Source organism: Zootermopsis nevadensis, unplaced genomic scaffold (genome assembly GCF_977971745.1).
Source record: "Zootermopsis nevadensis isolate Lab colony 2312 unplaced genomic scaffold, Znev_1.0 Znev_ptg000003l, whole genome shotgun sequence".
NCBI lineage: Eukaryota > Metazoa > Arthropoda > Insecta > Blattodea > Termopsidae > Zootermopsis > Zootermopsis nevadensis.
In genome coordinates, this window is record NW_028259135.1 from 8,547,046 (window position 1) to 8,565,821 (window position 18,776).

Genomic DNA, 18,776 nt, shown 5'->3' on the forward strand with positions numbered 1-18,776 from the left:
TGCTTCCAAATGTTTAGCTGATCTTCAACCTTTGTAGTCTCTCCAAATAAGTAAATTCATTGTCACATGAATGAATAATTTTCCAACACTCATAAGAAAAAGAGGAATGTCCTCCTTCGTAAGGATAAAAGAAAGTATGTTAACTTGTTTAATGGTAACAGTATCTTGGGAACAGTTTTAGGAATATTAACAATAATTTGAATTGATTTACATATTGTTTCAAAAGTAGTAGCAATCAAGATGGATGAGACATACGTTTGTCTCGCCGAGCCCGAAATGACAAGTATTATTAACAATAACACAGGATGTAATGAAAGTAGGTGTAAGTGATGTGTTTATTTTGATACACCTTTTTATAATGTAACTGACTTCAGGAATAGTGTTATTAAGAATTTATGAAGTTTGCATTTAAGGTTATGTCAACGCTGGTGTTTTTCTACGGCCACCAAATGCTTTCAGGTTCACCTACTTTGGCAACAGTTCGGTCTCGAATTTGCCTTGTTGGAGAACTTGGTGATGATTCAAGAATTTTCGAAGCAGCTCAGGTAATTATATTTTATATCTATAACATTCGATTATGTATATAGGGTTAGTAATTAGTATTCAACCCTCCACCCCTTCTCACTGTAGTGGCCACAATAGTTTTTTGCTGGTGAAACATTCAAACGGAATGCTAGGAGCTAGTAAGTTGTACAATGTTTTTTGTCATCTGCGTCTAGGAAACATAGTTTTTACAAAGAAAACTGGACCTGATGTATGCTTCCGTAGTAGGTGGTGATAATCTTTAAAAGCAGTTTGTAAGAAATTGTTTGATGATGATAGTAATAATAATTACTACATATCATATTCTAATTCTACTTTTACCCTGACATTACACAGATTCACTGTTGCTGCTAGTGTTACTGCTCATCATTCCATTGTTATTATTATGCTTTCAGACATCTCTTCTATTAAACCTTCTCATTCGTAAAACTGTCTTAATAGTTTGGCTACATGTTCACAAACACTGTTCTACAGTTTAATTGAAACGCTGCTCGCAGCGATGTTTAATGTTATCTGTCCTAAATGTTGTAAATGTTGCAATATTTGCAACAAGCAAATGCAATGTGCCCATTCGCATACATGTTACATTATGTTTCTTGATCAAGACTACCATATTTTTTCTTGTTTTCTCCCATCAAAATCCAAGTTCCTTCACAATTCATCTAATGTTAGTGCTGCTGCCTTTGAAATTTATCCTGTCCATCAGTTTCAGAAGTAGATTAGGGATAGTTTGTGATGTTTTCTCTTCCACATAAAATTCATGAATTGTGGGCTGAATGACACACTTAACAAAATCATACATGTCTGTTACACATTTTAGCAGTGTGTGTGTTTTTTGCCAGGTGTGCTGAATGAAGTTCCTTGCACTTCATGCATTTTCTGTTCTCAAAAAATTCTTCTAACTGTCCTTTCGGAAACTTTTGTTGCCTTTTACGCTCTTCACTTGAAGCAGCCAGTTACGCCCTTCTCCTGCCTCCGGAGCTTCTTTCTTCATATAATTGTATACATTTATAAACATTTAATGTGTGTGTTCTTACATCAAAGAATCTGATTTTAAAGTGTTCGTGGAATAATTAACAAAACCCACTTCTCTCACTTAACACTAGTCTACTTGTTATTTGCTACTGACAGTACTGTTAAAGAAACATTGTGCACAAAGGGCCTTCTCGGATTGACGGACAAAACAATTAGCCTTCCCTTGCCATGTGGCACGCGGTAAGCCTGGCCGCCAGCTCCACTGGCTAAAACGTTTTGTACCAACTGTGTGTGAGAATGTCACAGTGGTGATTACATTACATACTTGGAGAGATCAACTATTGAATTTCAGAACAAAATATTAAGACATAAAATCATGCATACAAACCAAACTGTTTACACATTAAATAACACTTTGTGCCAAATGCATTTCGACCTCGAGTGGTCAAAACGAAGTTTTGTTTTGTATGCATGATTTTTTATATCAATACACTGCACGGTGTGCAAGGTTTTAAAATATTAACAGCTGGCTAATGTCTCTTATACTTGCACAATATAATTTTTTCCATTATTTTTTTAAGGTTTTTGATGTACCCATTGTATCTTCTGCAACTGGAGCAGAATTTATAAATGATGGCTCATGGGATACAGTCTTTGTTATGGAAGATTTCAGTGGCCCTGTGTATGATGTCATCCATCGTTCAGAACAAAGGTTTGTGTCCTACAAACGTTGGTAATGGTTACAGCATGAATTTCTTTTTATACAAATTTCACATAAGCAATGACAGTGGCTGAAATATGATCGTGTATATAGCATTGTAAAGGCTTCGGAACGTATCACTAGTCATTAGTAGTATTTGTTGGCAGTTCATAGTCCTTGATAAGTGTGGAGTGAGCCCATGTTCTTAGATAAAATTCTCAGCCATCCTTTAGGATCACTTTATTTACAATTGTTTAAAGTTAAATCATAGTGGTGTTAACATAAAAGTAGTACTTTGTGTTTGTAGATTCTGAATGTCACATTTAGTATGTCAGAATTATTAGAACTCGTTAAATTTGGGATTAGGTCGTATTGTTTGTTAGGACTTGTAACAGTAATTAGATTCTGAATTCTGTGGTGTGTAATGAGGTTAGGTCTGAATGGTTTTATGAATTGGAACATCTTTGTGTCAGAACATTTTTATTAATCTTAAAAGCCTAGGGTAGAGAACTTGTGTAGGTTCTGGAATGCCTAGATCCTTCAACTAGATCACAACCTGTGTTTCTTATTCATCCCCACAAAATTTGTCTTTTGTAACAGGTTAAAATTGTATTGTTATAGTCTGTGTACAGGGTTGTCTTACTAGCCATGATGTTTTGTCACGGTGCATTACAGAATTTTAATTATAATATTTTTAGAATTACAGGTTTTTTTATAATGGTATGAATATAAGCTGTAGATTACATCAGATATGTAAGGCCTTTCACTAGCACGCACCTTTCATTAAGCCCGTAGTGTCAGCAGGTGATCTAGTCTGTGCACACTTTCTCTGTTCAAATGACATTTAACAACACTTGATGTACAACAGAGTTTAGTTCCTCCTAACCTTCCTTCCTTAGCAGGGCGATGAGTGGTGACTCATCACCCTGACGATGGAAGCAGTAGGGACCTCTGAAACATTTTTAAACTTCTACCAGACAGCATGATGTTACAACTCAGAAGACAGCAATCTTCAGATTCCTACACCTGTTTCTAAGATAAGATACCAGCTCAGTTGGCGTCACTGCTTCTTTCAAATATTTTTGCATGGGGTCTAGATTGATAGTTCATACTATAGAGCCATGGTTATTATCCAGGTGATCACTTTACCATATATGTGTGACTATTCTTTTATAAATTGAATTATGATGTTTTAACCCCATATGTATTTGGATTTCTTATAATTTAATATAAAATGTATGTAAAATTAGATACCAAATTGTACTGCTATTTACTACTTCTACAGACGTCTTCCAATTAATTTTCTTCACACTGTTACACATATTTACAATTTTTACACCACTTAAACTCTTTATACTTTTGTACATTTATTGTGTTTGAGGTTTGTGTTAAATGCGGGAACAAAGTGTTGGACAAAGTGAAACAATGCGGTCGCTACATCTACATTACGTATACTTTCTGTTATTTTCCATGTACATCACAGAATTCTTGCTGACATGTTTCCTTGCTCATGTGGGGAGGGTTGAGATCAGGGAAATGCCTCCCTGAGGATCTTCCAGCAGGGTCTGTAGGAAGTTATCTCAGTGGTCTTTGGGTCAGGGCCTCAGGGGACGTTGCTGTTCTGTACTTCTGAAATAACTTTTGGGTTATTTCTACATGGATCTGAAGGGCACTGATATGAAACCATGTTACTGGAGATCATATTTCATTTATTTAATTGAAGGTTTGCAGCATGAACGCATTATATTAGTTGCTAATTTCTGCTTTCTTTGTCAGAATCCTTGGTCCAACAGCTCTTCAGCAGTATGCGGAGAAGAGGGTGGGTTTACCAAGGAATAGGCGGCCATTATACAACCTGGCCATGTCTGGTCTCGTTATCTGCTTCACAGGCTTTAGGAAGAAGGATGAGTTGGTAAGGTTAATTTCTTTTAATATCGCTTTATCGAAGTATGAGATGGAATTAACATATAGATCGTGTCTTTTGCAGTGTGTTCAAGTTTTTGATGATGTGTTGAATAAAATAATTTCACTTTCTTTGTCTTTCCATCTGTGTATCATCGGATAATTAACATGGTAAGTGCTTGAAATGTTGTAGCATGTATAAAGTTGTGTGTGTGTGTAATTGGAATTCAGAATTAATTTTTAATGATTTTTTAATGGCTGACATACAAGCCAGTTATACATTGTACTCCAGCCGTGAAAACCTAAGGACAAGAATTTTATATTTGTGGTTGTCAGTTGTCCAGGCATGTGCTAAGGTAGTGACCGATTACTTCCATAGTCTTTTCCCATTTTGTACTTGTTAATCACCATATTTTTTACTGCTGTTTTGTTTGAGATATTTAAGTGTCATTAAATAAACCACTAATAAATAAAGAAGTCTTTCAAGCTGTGATGTAGAGCAGGTGCTGTAGTTCTGCTTATTTGGTGGGCAGATGTTTAAGCAACCTTTGGAAGACTTGAGCGAATCAGAAGGCCAGTTACTGAACAACACAGAACTGAAGATCATCTTTGGAAATCTTCCTCGTATCTATGAAGTGCATAAACAAATGTTGGAGGATGCTAACGAAGATGCTTCTCGAAACGCTGGTGCTCTCTTCATTCAGCCACCTTACATGGCTGGTAGCCCGAGAACAATTTATTATACTTAATCACCGTGAAAGATTCAGATCATACATATTTTGTTGTAATGTCAAATTTTTTATTATCTGTAGGTATGCAAAAAACGCTCAAAGGCATTCAACTCTTTGAAAATTCCTAACACCACAAGGACCTTGCGTTCTACGAAGCTGAGTAACGGGAAGCCATTTAAACATATTCGCCTTGTTGCCTTGTCCAATATCAAGCGAGTGATTGACATCAAGGAATGAGAAGGTAAGTGGTTACTTAGTGAAGATTGTGTCATCTAAAATCAAACTTGAAATGTTTATGTTCTTGCTTCACTTTTGAGGTTTGAAAAATGTGAGTATGCATACATACAGTGATTACAAATGATTTTGCACTTATGAAAATTGATTTTAAATAATATGTAATATTTTTGTCACACACAGCAAAGTGGTTTAAAGTCTTAAGGCATTCTCCCTGATATATGCCTGATTGGTTGTGAAACGATGAATTCTGGTGATGTACATTGTGTGGATGTGATCTGGCTTAGGTGGTTTGGATTGTGATGGTGATCAATATCCATAATAGGGATGTGCTTATTGCCAGAGAATTCCTTGTGTTTTGTTAAAGCGCTATTGGTGCAGGCTTTCTGGTGAAAGGAGTTAATGATGGTGGCTTCTGATGTTATCCATTTCAATGGAGTTTTGAAGTGTATGATTCTGAAGTGGAGACTTGCATTTTTCTCATGAACTGAGAGTCCTGGTGTGCGTTTCATCTTTGCAGATTGCCATAATGTGTTTGCATTGATGTGCCAAAGTAACCAGGAAATGAAAGAGAAGTTGTACTCATTTACTTTGGCAGATGAAGAGACAGACAAACTTTCCTTTCTCAGGATCCTGTGTCGCCAAATGGCTAACACAGTCTGCAAAGCAGATGCAGTGAGTACAGTTTTAGTGATGACGTGATATTCTCTTTGTATTATCCCTTACCTCACATAAGTGAAAATCCCACCTCCTTTCTGTCCATTAGGACATGGCAGGGACATCACGTACCTGAGGCTCCTTGGCTTTCCAGTTACCAGCAATGACATGTTTTCAGATCCATTCATATTAGTACATACAAGCTCTGTAATTCTATCTTCATGTCATATGATTGAGTGTCCACCTTAATGATTTCCATTTTCTTCGTAGCTGACATTGCATAACATTTTATGTTGGTTTTTGTAATTACGCATACAGCTGTATATAATACACAAGTCAGTATACTTTTGTGCAGCATCACGAGATTCAGCACTGGTGTTCACTGTATGTAACCTTGCTACCAGCTTCAGGTAGACGGATGAAGGTGGTCAGAAAGTCACCACCAATTCCATCTGACTTCTATTGCTCTAATGAGCACTACTGAGTGCTGCTAATTGTTTGCAATATGTTTCATTTATTTGAGCATCTATGTTGTTTCTCTTCATTTATATAACTTAACTTTACTAGATGGCTTAGAGAATCCGAAGGTTCATCACTGAATTAACCGAAGCCCTCCACCGGACCCTGTCCTGGGCCAACAAAATCCAGTCTCCTTCAACTCCAATAGATCCCGCCTGACATTATCCTCCCATCTACGCCTCCCCAGGGGTCTCTTCCCCTCAGGCTTTCCAACCAATACCCGGTGCACACCTCTAGTCCCATCCATGCGCGCTACATGCCCCGCCCATCTCATTCTTTTCGACTTAATCACCCTGACGATACTGGGGGAGGAGTATAAATTTTTAAGTTTGTCATTATCTTCATTTCTATAATCTGACAAAAACTTATAAAATGAGTAAGATATTTGACATGTCTTTAAAATTGCCCTTTTTGTTTTAAAGACCATGCGAATACATTATTCTTAGGGTGATAATTTTGGGACCAAATGATTTTAGGTTAGGTGAGGTGGGAAACCATTTTAAGTGGGGACTACTGAGTAAAAGTTAGTTTGGGTGTTCCTCTCTGTCACATCATGACAGGCACATGGACATGAACTGCAGTTTTCAAATGCCTCGGGCACAGTATGTTGTGAGGCTGCATTGATGTGGGTTCTTGTTGCAGGAGAATTTCCTCACTTCGCTGGACTCTCACCAATTGGACATTGACACCAGTGAACTGACACTTGGGACTCTGAGTAAAGCATTGAAGTAAGTTTCAGATATGTAATTTACATTCACCTCATTTTTCAGACATTTTCCTGGCTGAAATAGCTCAACGTTAACAATTTTACTTGTATCTGAAAAGAGGCTGATGCCATCTGTAATGTGTGAGCTGTTTTCTTAGCTCTCTTTAATTTTCATCAGACATGTAGAGCTTATAAAAGACTCCTGGCTTTCATGTAAGTATATATAGTACACTAAGTATATATGTTATATATGTTCATATCTGAACATTACAATAGTGATCTTCTGTAATGTATGCCAACTGTCGTTGATGGTACGACGTCGATCTTCGTGAATGGCCTGCCGAATCTTCGTAACATTTTCGGGCGTTGTGCTCGAAGATGGTCGTCCAGAACGCTCGTCATCATCGACAGAGGTTCGGCCATTTTTAAAACGTGAATGCCACACAAAAGTTTGTGCACGCCCCATTGCGGACTCCCCAAATGCTTGCTTTAGCATTTCATAGGTTTCCTTAGCCGTTTTGGCGAGTCTTTGGCAAAATTTGATTTGTTCATGAAAATCCGCCATTCCGAAATCGCAGGAGGGTCGGTGTAATGCACTACCAAAACGCCCGTAACTAAGAAACAAATGCTAATTCGATGATGCCGGCTGGCACACTGATTCACTATGAATGTAGGCCGCACCCCCTAGCGGCAGAAGCTCGTACTACATCCAGTTCACCCTCTATTGACACAGTCTTGAAACTTTCCGATCGCACCTCGTACATGTCTGGTACATCACTGAGCCTAAAGAGTGCTCTGCGCAACAAAGCCACGAGTCAAGGCTTTAGTAGAGGCGGTTCGTCTACAAAGACACGCCATCTACATCAGCACAGCAGAATCTTTCTTGAGAAACTAACAGTTGCTCAGCTAGTGTATAAATTACTCAGCCTTTACAGAACTCACAGGCTGAAATAGCGTTCAGAAGAACACGTCACTCGTCGCTCAGCCACTTGAATTGATCCTACACTCTATTTCTTTAATATACATTTTAATATTATCCTTCCATATACGCGTCGATCTTTCAAGCATTCTCTTCCCTGAACGCACTGTATTGTGTGTGTTGGTAACTTTAAGCACGGCGAAGACAAATATTCGTGGTCTTCGTCCATTGATTCTGTTGTGTGAGCTTCTTCAAGGCCCTACCTCCGCTCTTCCAGGCCGAACACGACCGTCACATGACGCGGCACAGCTTGATCTTGGCCTTTCACACTAACTGTGAGAACTTTCCTTTCTCGTTATTTCCTCGTATATATAGTACACTAAGTATATATGTTATATATGTTCATATCTGAACATTACAATAGTGATCTTCTGTAATGTATGCCAACTGTTGCTTTAATATGTTCCAGATTTGCTTCTAGGACGAAAATGAAAGTGGGCCGAGCCTCTAGTTTCAATAAAAATCCTAGCAAGTTGAAACGAGCAGTTTCAACAATGATGAGTCCATTTGGTAGTACAACAAACCTTACCCCAGCCTCACAAACTAGCGCAGATGAGGCTTGCCAGCTGCAATAACCTTAATGTAAGCAGAGCCGCTCTTTATATTTTCAGCGTTCAATTAATGTTAATATGTCTTAAAAATTAATGTCGTCAGGTACTACCAGTGAATTGTTTTTGCTTGTCTGTGTCACATAGCATGGCTTTTGTTTCTTTTTTAATTCTTTGGTTTCTTTTTATTTTATTAGAGAAGATTTAATTGCTATTATTCAAAAATCTCTTGCCACCTTTATTTGCTTGATATTTTAAGTAGTGTGATTGAATTTACTGTTACTGTTCACTGCCTAGCTAGATCCCACCACTAACCCCAGTAAATATCAAAAAGGAGTTCACTATACTGGATTTAAGCTATTCAGTAATCTTGACCCCCACTATAAAAAGTCTGAGTCATGACACAAAAGAGTTTAAGCCAACACTGAAAGTGTCTCCTATCTTACTCTTACTTGTTGCTAATGTTGTCAATCCAGTTAGTGTGAGGAAAGAATTCCTTGCACCAGTACAGTAGGCCAAGTTCAAAACACCAGATATGCTGCAACAAGTATGTAGATTATTTAAGATTTCAGGTTTATACTTCCCAGCAGACAGAAATATCATTAGACATATTTTATGAAAATTATGTCTACCATACTACCTTCTGCTGATTACGTGTTCTTAAAAGTGAATAGTTCACTTTCTGCACTCTTTCATAATGAGATTTCTAAATGTCAAAATTAACTTCTCTGAATGCAAAGTAAATTATGAGTTTTCACATTTAGCATAGAAATGGATTTCTCTGAGTTAATGAAAGATAAAAAGTGCCAGATATCTTATTAATGATGTGCTGGTTGAAAATTAAGTACAGATATTACAACTTAATTGACACCACTCAGCAGAAAAGTATCAACCGGCCTACAATGAACTTCATACTTTCCAAAGGGTCAAACACACTGACAAGGTAGCACATTGATGTTCTGTATTGGTGGACCCTGTGGTCTGTGGATTGCGTCAGGATAGTGTTCTGTTGCACTTCAATCTGTGTCAGACAGGTCTAAGTGAAGAAATTCATAATTACTTCAGATTTATGTTCTTTATTTAAATGCTTCAGCAGACTAGGTTAGAAACTTTGCACATAACCTTGAACTCTAGAAGTCAAGTCAGAAGATAGGAGAAACTGAATCAAATTGCATACATTAGAATTAAAACTATTTGGATGAATCCTCTGTTAAGTGTATAAGTTGTTTTAATGTCTAAAATAATATATCAGTTTTATTGTGAACAGAAATGTTCCTCTATCTTCTCACTAGATTCCTAAGATACTGTCAAGACAGTAATAGCACTGCTCCAGACGTCGTGAAACATCACAGCACAATTCCACAACAGTGCTATGTAACTAGCACGAGATATGCTATAGTAAAAACTTTATAACTATATAGGCCTTTGATCTTAATCAAATTTATACAATATAATAACGATATTGTCAATGCTGATGGTGGGCAAAATAAGTCACGGAAAGCATTTTGAGGGCTCATATGCCAGGATCAATCTGACATCTTTCTATAAATTTATTGAAGAACAAAATGAGTAAAGTATATTTACATTTTGTACCAACATCAAAATAATTTTGGCAGACACATGATCAGTTTGCATAGCTAAATGTTTATATGCTCATAACAAGGAGAAGTGTAAGTCTTAGGTTTCTTTATTAATCCCTGGTTCCATGTTCATAAATTTAGCAATAGACTGATAAGAAGTAGATAAAGTTAAAACATGAAGTATATATGAAAGGAAAGATTTGAGCAGTAATAAAAAATACAGTAACATCTGTCTGTGAAGTCTAGATTCTACCGTCGCCACTAAAATCACGGGCCCCATGGTGACAAGTTGTAAGGAACATCTGCCTACAACATTTGTTGGATGAGTAACAAACTACGGGACATTTCTGTTGACAACTATGGATATGTCTTGCGCAAACTAAGATCCTGGGCCCCGTGCTTTTGAGTGATGCAGTTGAAGCTAAGTAAAATGGGATCCTTTTGATTGTACAAATTGAGATTTAAGAGATGAAAGGAATCAATCTGGTAAATTGACTATAAGTTTATACCTGCCGTAATTGACTAACACCACGCGAATGTATGTATGATGCCACATATAAAGGTTTATCTTGACACAGCCATAACTTACCTCTCTGATTGCATTCATAACAGTATTGGTCCACTTCACAGGTGCAGTGCACCTCTACCTGTAACACATGCACCCAGGGAATGGTGCAATTAAAGCCCTGACACGCGCACACACAAAATCGCACATCCGAATTTTAGACCTATTACTAACATTATTGCATTTATTTTCGCATGTGAAACTTTTGGGCATGTGTGTGCAGGGTTCAACAAAATGCAGATCACAAGGATCAGCAGCTATCCCTTCGTTTCACAGAAGAGAGTTGCAGAACAATTGATGATCTAATCCATGACCCATCAGCTTCCTTTGTCATCAGCTGATTCTTCAGACTCCCTGTGAACCAAAACATGTACCAATGTGGCATCGCTTGATCGTCTTCTCCGAAGTCTAGCACGTCGCCGTTCAGGTGATGATTTGGCCATGGTTCTGCTGGTGCAAGTCTCTGAGGGGGGCAAAGAGAGTCCAGTGCCTGGTCTTACACGAACTGGGTGCATGTCCACAGGACCTGTGATAGCTTCAGACGGTGGTTTCCGTGGAACCGCACCGGTGTCTTTGCCATTCCCCAGCGGCATAGGAAACAAGGAAAGCACAGTCCCTACTGGTCGCAGCAGTCCCAGTGGATGCCTGTCCAAGGCTGCAGCGGCCGTCACTGATGATAAAGTTGTTTCTAAGCTCATCATGGTCCTACCCTTGTCAGACTCCTGGGTTCTGTTACCCGTCTGAAAGGCATTAATGCTATCCCCACTGGTATCGTCAGGTCTTTGTTCCTCAGTGGTTGCATCTGGCGAGGCTTGTGTAACTAAAATGCTCACATCACCACTGTGCAATGGTTCTTGCAACTTGTCCTTCACACCAACTGGCAGGACTAGGCTACTGTTCGGTTTTGCTTCGTCTGCGAAAACGGGTCCCGTGTCGGGTGACGGTTCACTCACCATGATACACACATTTCCATTGTCAGTGACTTGAGCGGGCACCTCTGGGTCCTCTGTCTGGCTTTGGTGGGCTCCTGACAAGAATAGCAGTGGCAAATTCAGCCACGCTCCCCCTAGTTCTGACAGTTCGCTGGCGTCTGAAGCACGCGAGGATTTGCGAGATGAAGCCCGGCTGCCACGATGAACATGGAGGAATGCTGACAGACGGCTCTGCCATCCACCACCTGGACTTGACGTTTGTGTCATCTCATCCTCCAAGTCCAGTGGCTCCCTCTCCCTCTCTCGTTTCAACCTGTTCGTGAAGCAGAGCAACCTTATTGACACTGTCTTCCTTCTAACTTCATTTAAAATAAGATTTGTACTAGAATGCAGGGAGAGCCAATTACTTCTTACTTGGGGGCTGTATGGGTCTACAGTCACTTGCCAGGTTGTGCGAGACTCAAATTATACAAATGTGACTTATGCAAAAGTTCCAGTAATTCATTATTAACTATTTATTCCTTGATTGTTTATTGTACTCATCAATTTTCATCACGCAAGGAGGACTGATAAGAAATGTAAACATTTGTCAGATTTCTCCACAGTAACACTGCAGGCACTCTGCTAGTTTATATTATTTAGTAAAGTCTATGGCCTTTTTCTGCCCAACTATGAAGCTGTAAGAAGCGTACTGTTTACCTGGACCTAGTACGTTACTGCACAAAGTACATTTCTGCATATGCATTGATAAGCTGGCTTCATGCAAAGTATAATTTTAATTCAGTATCCCAGCTGTCTGTGGTAATCTTGTGGATTGCTGTCACTATGTTGACTTGCAGGTGGGTCCTTAACATTTTGGAGGAACACATTATTGAAGGTGGAGGCAGTATGTTCCTGTCATACACCAATATCCACATAGCAGTCCACATAGTATCACAACACAAAAGATCACCTGCAAGAACCTCAAGTCTCACTGTCACAATTATTTTCTGGAGTGGCAATTTATCTGAGAAATATTTGTTCGTACAGACCACAAAAAACCATCACAGTAATTTAAGTCACACAGGACTTTAGGTACTACATAATTTGCAAAATTTATTTCCTTCACTCATCAAAATTTCTGTGATTTGATGGCTCACCTGATGTACTCTCTGAATGCTGTCTGGATGGTTCTCGCAGCTTTGTCCTGGCGTTTCCAAATGCGTGTAGATGACACTATCTCGAGTTCTTTCCTGGTAGGGAACTGTTTCTTGAACTTGATATCCATTTGGTCTTGGAGCTGCAAACACAGCTGATATGACTCTTCTGCAAATGTCACAGTGACCTGACATCCTAAGAAATGCATCCAATGATGCTGATTCATGTTTCTTTCTACATACACAGTAACACTGCTCCCTACCAAATCCTCTCCAAATGACGGTCAACCTATAAATATACAAGCCTTACAGCAAATGTGTGAATACACACCTTCCTGAAGTCTTCGGTTTCCTCAACGTGTCCCAGTACGTACTTGACGAGCGAGTGTAAGATGTCCAAGCAATGGATCTTGTTTCCACGGGCAATGGGAAGATTGAAGCTCACGAGGGCTACAATATTGGGCTTCGGGATTCCCAGAGGAGGATCAAGGCTGGCAATGAAGTCTGACAGCTGCGTGAAGCGAATGAACTGTGTCGCATGTGGGTCATACCTGCACAGTGGAAATTCCATTTAGTTGCATACTTGTGGGTCATGACTCAACAACAGTCTGTCATGATCTGCTGTGGCTTCCTGATTCCAGTATGTCACCATACTACCACAAACCAATGTTGGACCTACACAGTTCCCTATCAGTAGAACTTGATCCCTGTCCAAACTCTTGTACTCCTAGTTATCAATTCTGCAGGAATCTGTAACAAGCCAAACAGAATAGATCTTGCTCTGATTCACTGAGTACTGCCAGAGTTCTTACTTTGACCAGCGAATGTAGAACATCTCAAGGTCATCTTCCACGATACCGATCTCTTCCTCTTGGTGCGCCTGATTAAAGTTCTCCAGGATGATGGCAATGTACATGTTGATCACAATCATGTAGCTGATGATGATGAAACTGGTGAAGTATGTGATTGCCAACAGTGGGGAACCACAGTCACCATTTGGTTGGTTATTGTATGTTGGGTTACAGTTTGGAGGTTGGATCATCAGTGATTCCAACACGTCATTCCACCCAGCTGATGTCATGAGCCTGCAGTGTGAAGACAGAGTACATGTGTACTGGGAATCACAATGGTCTGCTTGTATGTCGTGATGTGAGGAGTACAAGGATGTAGCTCTGTGAAATTCATGTCACATGATGAGGAAAACTATGAGTCTTACAGATAACCTAATGTTGGTAGGACAGTGAAGTGTACAAGATTGTGACAGTCAGCTTGAACAACATACAACGGTTTTTAGGGAACTCACTTCGAAAGCAACAGTATCTGAGATTAAAAATGAGATGGTGGATAACATTAAAATGGATCCTAGCGAAAAGACTGTGATGTCTGGAGATAGATGGAACTGGCTGAAGATTGTCATGAATTCTAAACTTCAGTAAAGACATAGGTTCTACTACCACATAGTTAAGTTTGCTGCAGAAATATACTGGCCTGATGGCACACACCTGAACAAGAGTTGCATGCTGCGTCCGAACGTCTCAAAGTTGACCATGTCGTCCAGTGCGCCCTGCTGCCTGACGTGCCCAAACACCGACATGCCAATGATAGCATATATGAAAGTGATGAGAGCCAAGAGTGCACCAATGTTGAAGAGAGCTGGCAGTGACACCACCAGTGCAAACAGCAGCTTCCTGATTCCTTTTGCAGCCTGTACCACGCAACACAGAACAAGTTAAGAATAAATGTATAACTAATTTCTAGCTCCTCTAAATATATGTACTTTGTATTTACACCATTTATTCATTTTATGAAATAATTTTAATTGGCTACACAGATTTAAGATTTATTTCAAGATCAAGTCACATGTTTGAGCTTGGAGCTTGCAAACATTGCAAGATTAGGGCTTGAGCTCACCTCAGACTTGCAGACTTGAGCTTGCACTCAGATACACTCTTCTCTTGATAGTGAAGACAATACAGGAATTAGATTTCTGCATCTTGTCATGAGCAATGCAAAAATTCTGACAAAAATCTGGATTACAAGCTCACCTTTATGAGGCGTAGGATGCGTCCGATACGGAAGACGCGCACAACCCTGAGGAGAGTAGGCGATACTGGGAAGTCAATCATAATGTCCTCCATCAAGATTCCAAGGATGGATGCTACAACCAACAGGAAGTCAAAAAGGTTCCATGGCACTGTGAAGTAGTGGTACCTCAATCCGACGATCTTCACAATTGCCTCTGCAATCATACACGATTACCACTACATCCTATTCTGAGACTGGGTGCATCGCTGCAACTGGGATCAATTTTAATATAATTCTTGGTCTTTCATATGAACTCTTTTCACAATAAAATTTTTTGTAATTCTTTCTTCCCCAAGCACGTTATATATATCAGGCTAATCACAGTCTTCCAGATGAATGTGGTAGCAGAATATTTTATTTTCTATTTATGTTGCTGCGTACTCACAAATGACTACCCAAGATACGTGCGACAGGCCGGACCAGGCAGCACTTTTTTATTACAGTCTCAGTCCTTAAGAAGGGTTTCACAACAGATCTGGCACTTGGAAGGACTCAAAATACAAAGATAAGTTTTAGCTAACTTACAGTTAGGGCTCCAGAAATTCAACTTAAATCTACTACCCATTTGAAAATCCTTTCAACAAACGAATAACAGTGTGCTTAATACAAATAATTTTATACTTGTCACCGGCCTCTGTTAACTCACCTTTGGTGATTAGGTGTCCACATTTGTGGATCACGTATCCAAGTTAGCTACAGACTTACCTAAGCCAAAGACTGTAGTGAAGAATGCATTGCTCACTTCAAGTACGAAGAACACGGCGTGCGGCTGGTTGTAATGCTCAATGCCCATTGTCAGCATGTTGAGGAATATCAAGACAAAGATCGCAATTTCAAACCTGCAACAAGGTAGTATGGGGCTATCAATTGCATGGACAGACAGCTGCTATCATGGTTATTTAGACTCGCTCTTTATAATTAAATATGAAGTTTTCTTCTACGCAGACATTGAAAAGACATCAAAATAAGAAGAATATAAAATTTTATGGTACCAGGAAAGAGATATTCTTTAAAAGTTGGTACTCATATGTGGGGAATGAGGAAAATAATGTAGCAACTTTAGACACGACCAAACCTTCTGGAATTTGAGAGGTCGTAGAACATCGCCAGCACTTGGTTCATGGGTCGTTTGATCACCTTCTGAGGCTTCTTTCTGCCCAGCTTCTTCATTGCTGTGTAATAGTGCTTCTGACTCTCTGTGAGGAACATCTCCAGTACGCCACCCTCATACTGCAAGCACACAAACCTTAAGCTTCGACATGTAGCTTTTGTCTGCCCTACAATACAAAAATTCACAAATGTTTGCTTGTAGTCACCACATGGTACAGACTTGTCATAAAACATGTTGCCTTGTTGACTTGTTGCCAATCTGGGAACCACAAAATTCATAAAAGAGTAAAAAAAATTACAAAGTGGAGACTCACTTGAATTCGTCATCTCTTATTTTCAAGGTGTTTAAATGGGGTGTGAAAACATGTAAAAAAAAGGCCGTGCACAGGAAATGAGCCATAAGATATAACACAACAGATAATGAAAAAATTAAGGATAATTCAAATATTTTAAAAAATAAAATAAAGACAGAAAATGTAAAATCAAAAATATTAGATAAACTTAATATATTTTGAAAGTAACAAAGAAAACCTCAAGAATGGAAGAACTGACAATAAAGATAAAGTGCACATACACAAAACGTCTCAGAAAATAGATACTGCAGTTCAGAAAAGAAAGAAATTTGAAGCTTCACGAAAATAAATGAAAAGCAGCACACAAACCTTTTTCTTGAGCATGTTGAAGTTGTCAATGATAACACCAATGAAGAGGTTAAGTGTGAAGAAGGAGCCACACACGATGAAGACAACAAAGTACAAGTAAGCGTAGAGATTTGCTTCTCTCTGAGGCTGAAGGTTCACCCCTCGTGCATCTACTGCGTCAGCCATCACTTCCATCCAACCCTCAAATGTAGCCTGTGTGAAGACACTTTTTTAATTCATGGTCTGAGGGAGGAGGGGGGTATCATGATCATGAATCAGAGTGGAGTAGACCTGCTGTATCTTCGAGACACCACACTGTATGATCTACTGAATTCTGGTCACCTCCATTTTATACATATCAGAACAGAGTCCAAATGTGGTCCGCATTGAACTTTTCTAGTGCCTAAATGGTTCACAAAATCCTTTTAATGTCTTGTATTTGTAACTGTTCACATTCCGTGCATGTAATCACACAATGCAAAACTTACAGCTTAAAAACTATTTCCTGTAATGTGTAATTCATGTCATATTAAATAAATACAACATTATACATTATGACTTTGTTAACAGAGGTACCAATTTTGATAAAATGTGCATACTCACCACTTGAAACAATGCCAAATAAGCATTTCCGACATTATCAAATGTTATTTTAGAATTCACCCACGAATAATTTTTATGTTCACATTCATCCACACCGTCCACATCCTGGAAAATTAACATGGAAGGTATTACAGTGTCATGTTTTCAACATGTGTACATGGTTTGAACAATATGAGGACAGTGTCCCTGCACATGCCATAAGAAGTGTCTCAGATGCTAAACTTTTTATACCTGGTAGCTTGTGAAAATTTATTTTATGCATTCTTAGAATGCTATATAAATAATAAATTTGATAGTTCTTGATACAGTGTCTTTCCTGAGCAATCAGTTTTGTCATCATGTAAAGAACACAAAAGTTTATCACCATAAAGGCCATACGAGATGCCTATATCTGGACTGCTCTTAAATTGGAGCATCTTGAAGGACGGCAGTATTAGACATTTACAGTCCCTTATCAGACCAGGTAATATAAATTCCCTTCGTCCCACTACATTGAGCGCACCTGGGCACTTTTAAACTTAGTACATTCTGCTGCATAGAGCAAGGTGCAGTGAGAGTACTTACAGCGACAGGCAGAAGGTTGCCATCCGCATCCACACACTTAAAAAACTTTCCGCCAAAGAACTGGACACCCATGATGGAGAAGATAAGCCAGAAGACGAGACACACGAGGAGCACATTGAAGATGGAGGGGATAGCATACATGAGTGCATTCACGACTATCTGAAACACGGAGCACACTGTGGTCATACAAGATCACACAAGCCCAGTTTCTAGAATACTCTTTCTATATTTCTCTTGGCTGAAAACAGAAATGACATTATTCTAGATTATTAAACAGTTTTCAGTTGGAATTACATCAATCTCAATTTAAAACCACCACACATACATAAAAATCATTCATGCCATCTAATCCCTCAAGATGCATTTTAATATTGTCCTCTCTTCCACACATAAATTTTTTAAGTGGTCTTCCTCCCAAGTTTTTGAATCAAAACTCTGTTAGCATTTTCCAGCTCTCCCATATGTATTACATGGCCTGCTCATCACATATTCTCTGATTTGATTATCATAACAAAATCTGGCGAAGGCTACAAACTATCAAGCTCCTTTTCCTTCGTCCTTGTTTAAAAGAAGAAACCACAATGTTTCGGAAACTGGCTCTGTTTCCGTTTTCAGGCGAGAGGTACCTAATCAGTTGGGTCCGTCAGATAGAGCTAGTCAGGGTTTCTTCTTTTAAACAAGGGTGATGGAAAAAGTCCAGACTATGAATAATTTTAAGTGTAATCCACCATCATCAGAACACTTTAAAATTGAATTATGAAGATCCTCATTATGCATTTCTCCAGCCTCCTGCACTGTCTTCCATCTCAGATCCAAATATTGTCCTCAGTATATTCAATCAAAAGAACAGGTAAAATTATAAATTAATTTTAAAATACATATACTACACAGGAAGACAAAATATTCTGAACTGCACGGAAGCATGCATTTCCTGAATTTAATATGCTCTTCTCTGTGAAAGCAATTTCAATTTGTTTACAGCCATTTCAAAATATCTGATCTTTCACACATTTCTTAAGGATTTATTAGCCATATTTACACTGCAGTTTTGAAAGGGATAATTGAG

At 38.9% G+C, this 18,776-nt stretch overlaps 2 protein-coding genes across 5 annotated transcripts in view; one reads left to right on the plus strand and one right to left on the minus strand.

Annotated features, from left to right (window-relative positions):
* Positions 1-142: 142 nt before the first annotated feature.
* LOC110830810 (protein ECT2) lies at positions 143-17,098 on the plus strand. Its single transcript, XM_087342351.1, is given in 9 exon segments — positions 143-316; positions 460-545; positions 2,100-2,230; positions 3,995-4,130; positions 4,933-5,092; positions 5,606-5,760; positions 6,904-6,989; positions 8,356-8,488; positions 8,490-17,098. Coding segments are annotated over 9 exon segments (1,065 nt in total). The 5' UTR covers positions 143-240; the 3' UTR covers positions 8,592-17,098.
* Positions 9,551-18,776, minus strand: part of LOC110830784 (Na channel protein 60E) — a 47,995-nt gene continuing 38,769 nt past the window's right edge. For all 4 annotated transcript variants that reach the window (XM_087342344.1, XM_087342346.1, XM_087342343.1 and 1 more), the window contains 11 exons: positions 17,711-17,869; positions 17,147-17,251; positions 16,565-16,756; positions 15,868-16,022; positions 15,498-15,631; positions 14,753-14,946; positions 14,210-14,412; positions 13,520-13,792; positions 13,039-13,258; positions 12,711-12,850; positions 9,551-11,884 (listed from right to left, as the gene is read on the minus strand). In XM_087342344.1, the coding sequence (XP_087198470.1) occupies positions 10,957-11,884; positions 12,711-12,850; positions 13,039-13,258; positions 13,520-13,792; positions 14,210-14,412; positions 14,753-14,946; positions 15,498-15,631; positions 15,868-16,022; positions 16,565-16,756; positions 17,147-17,251; positions 17,711-17,869 (2,703 nt within the window). In that variant the 3' untranslated portion in view covers positions 9,551-10,956. The remainder of the gene's footprint in view (positions 11,885-12,710; positions 12,851-13,038; positions 13,259-13,519; positions 13,793-14,209; positions 14,413-14,752; positions 14,947-15,497; positions 15,632-15,867; positions 16,023-16,564; positions 16,757-17,146; positions 17,252-17,710; positions 17,870-18,776) is intronic.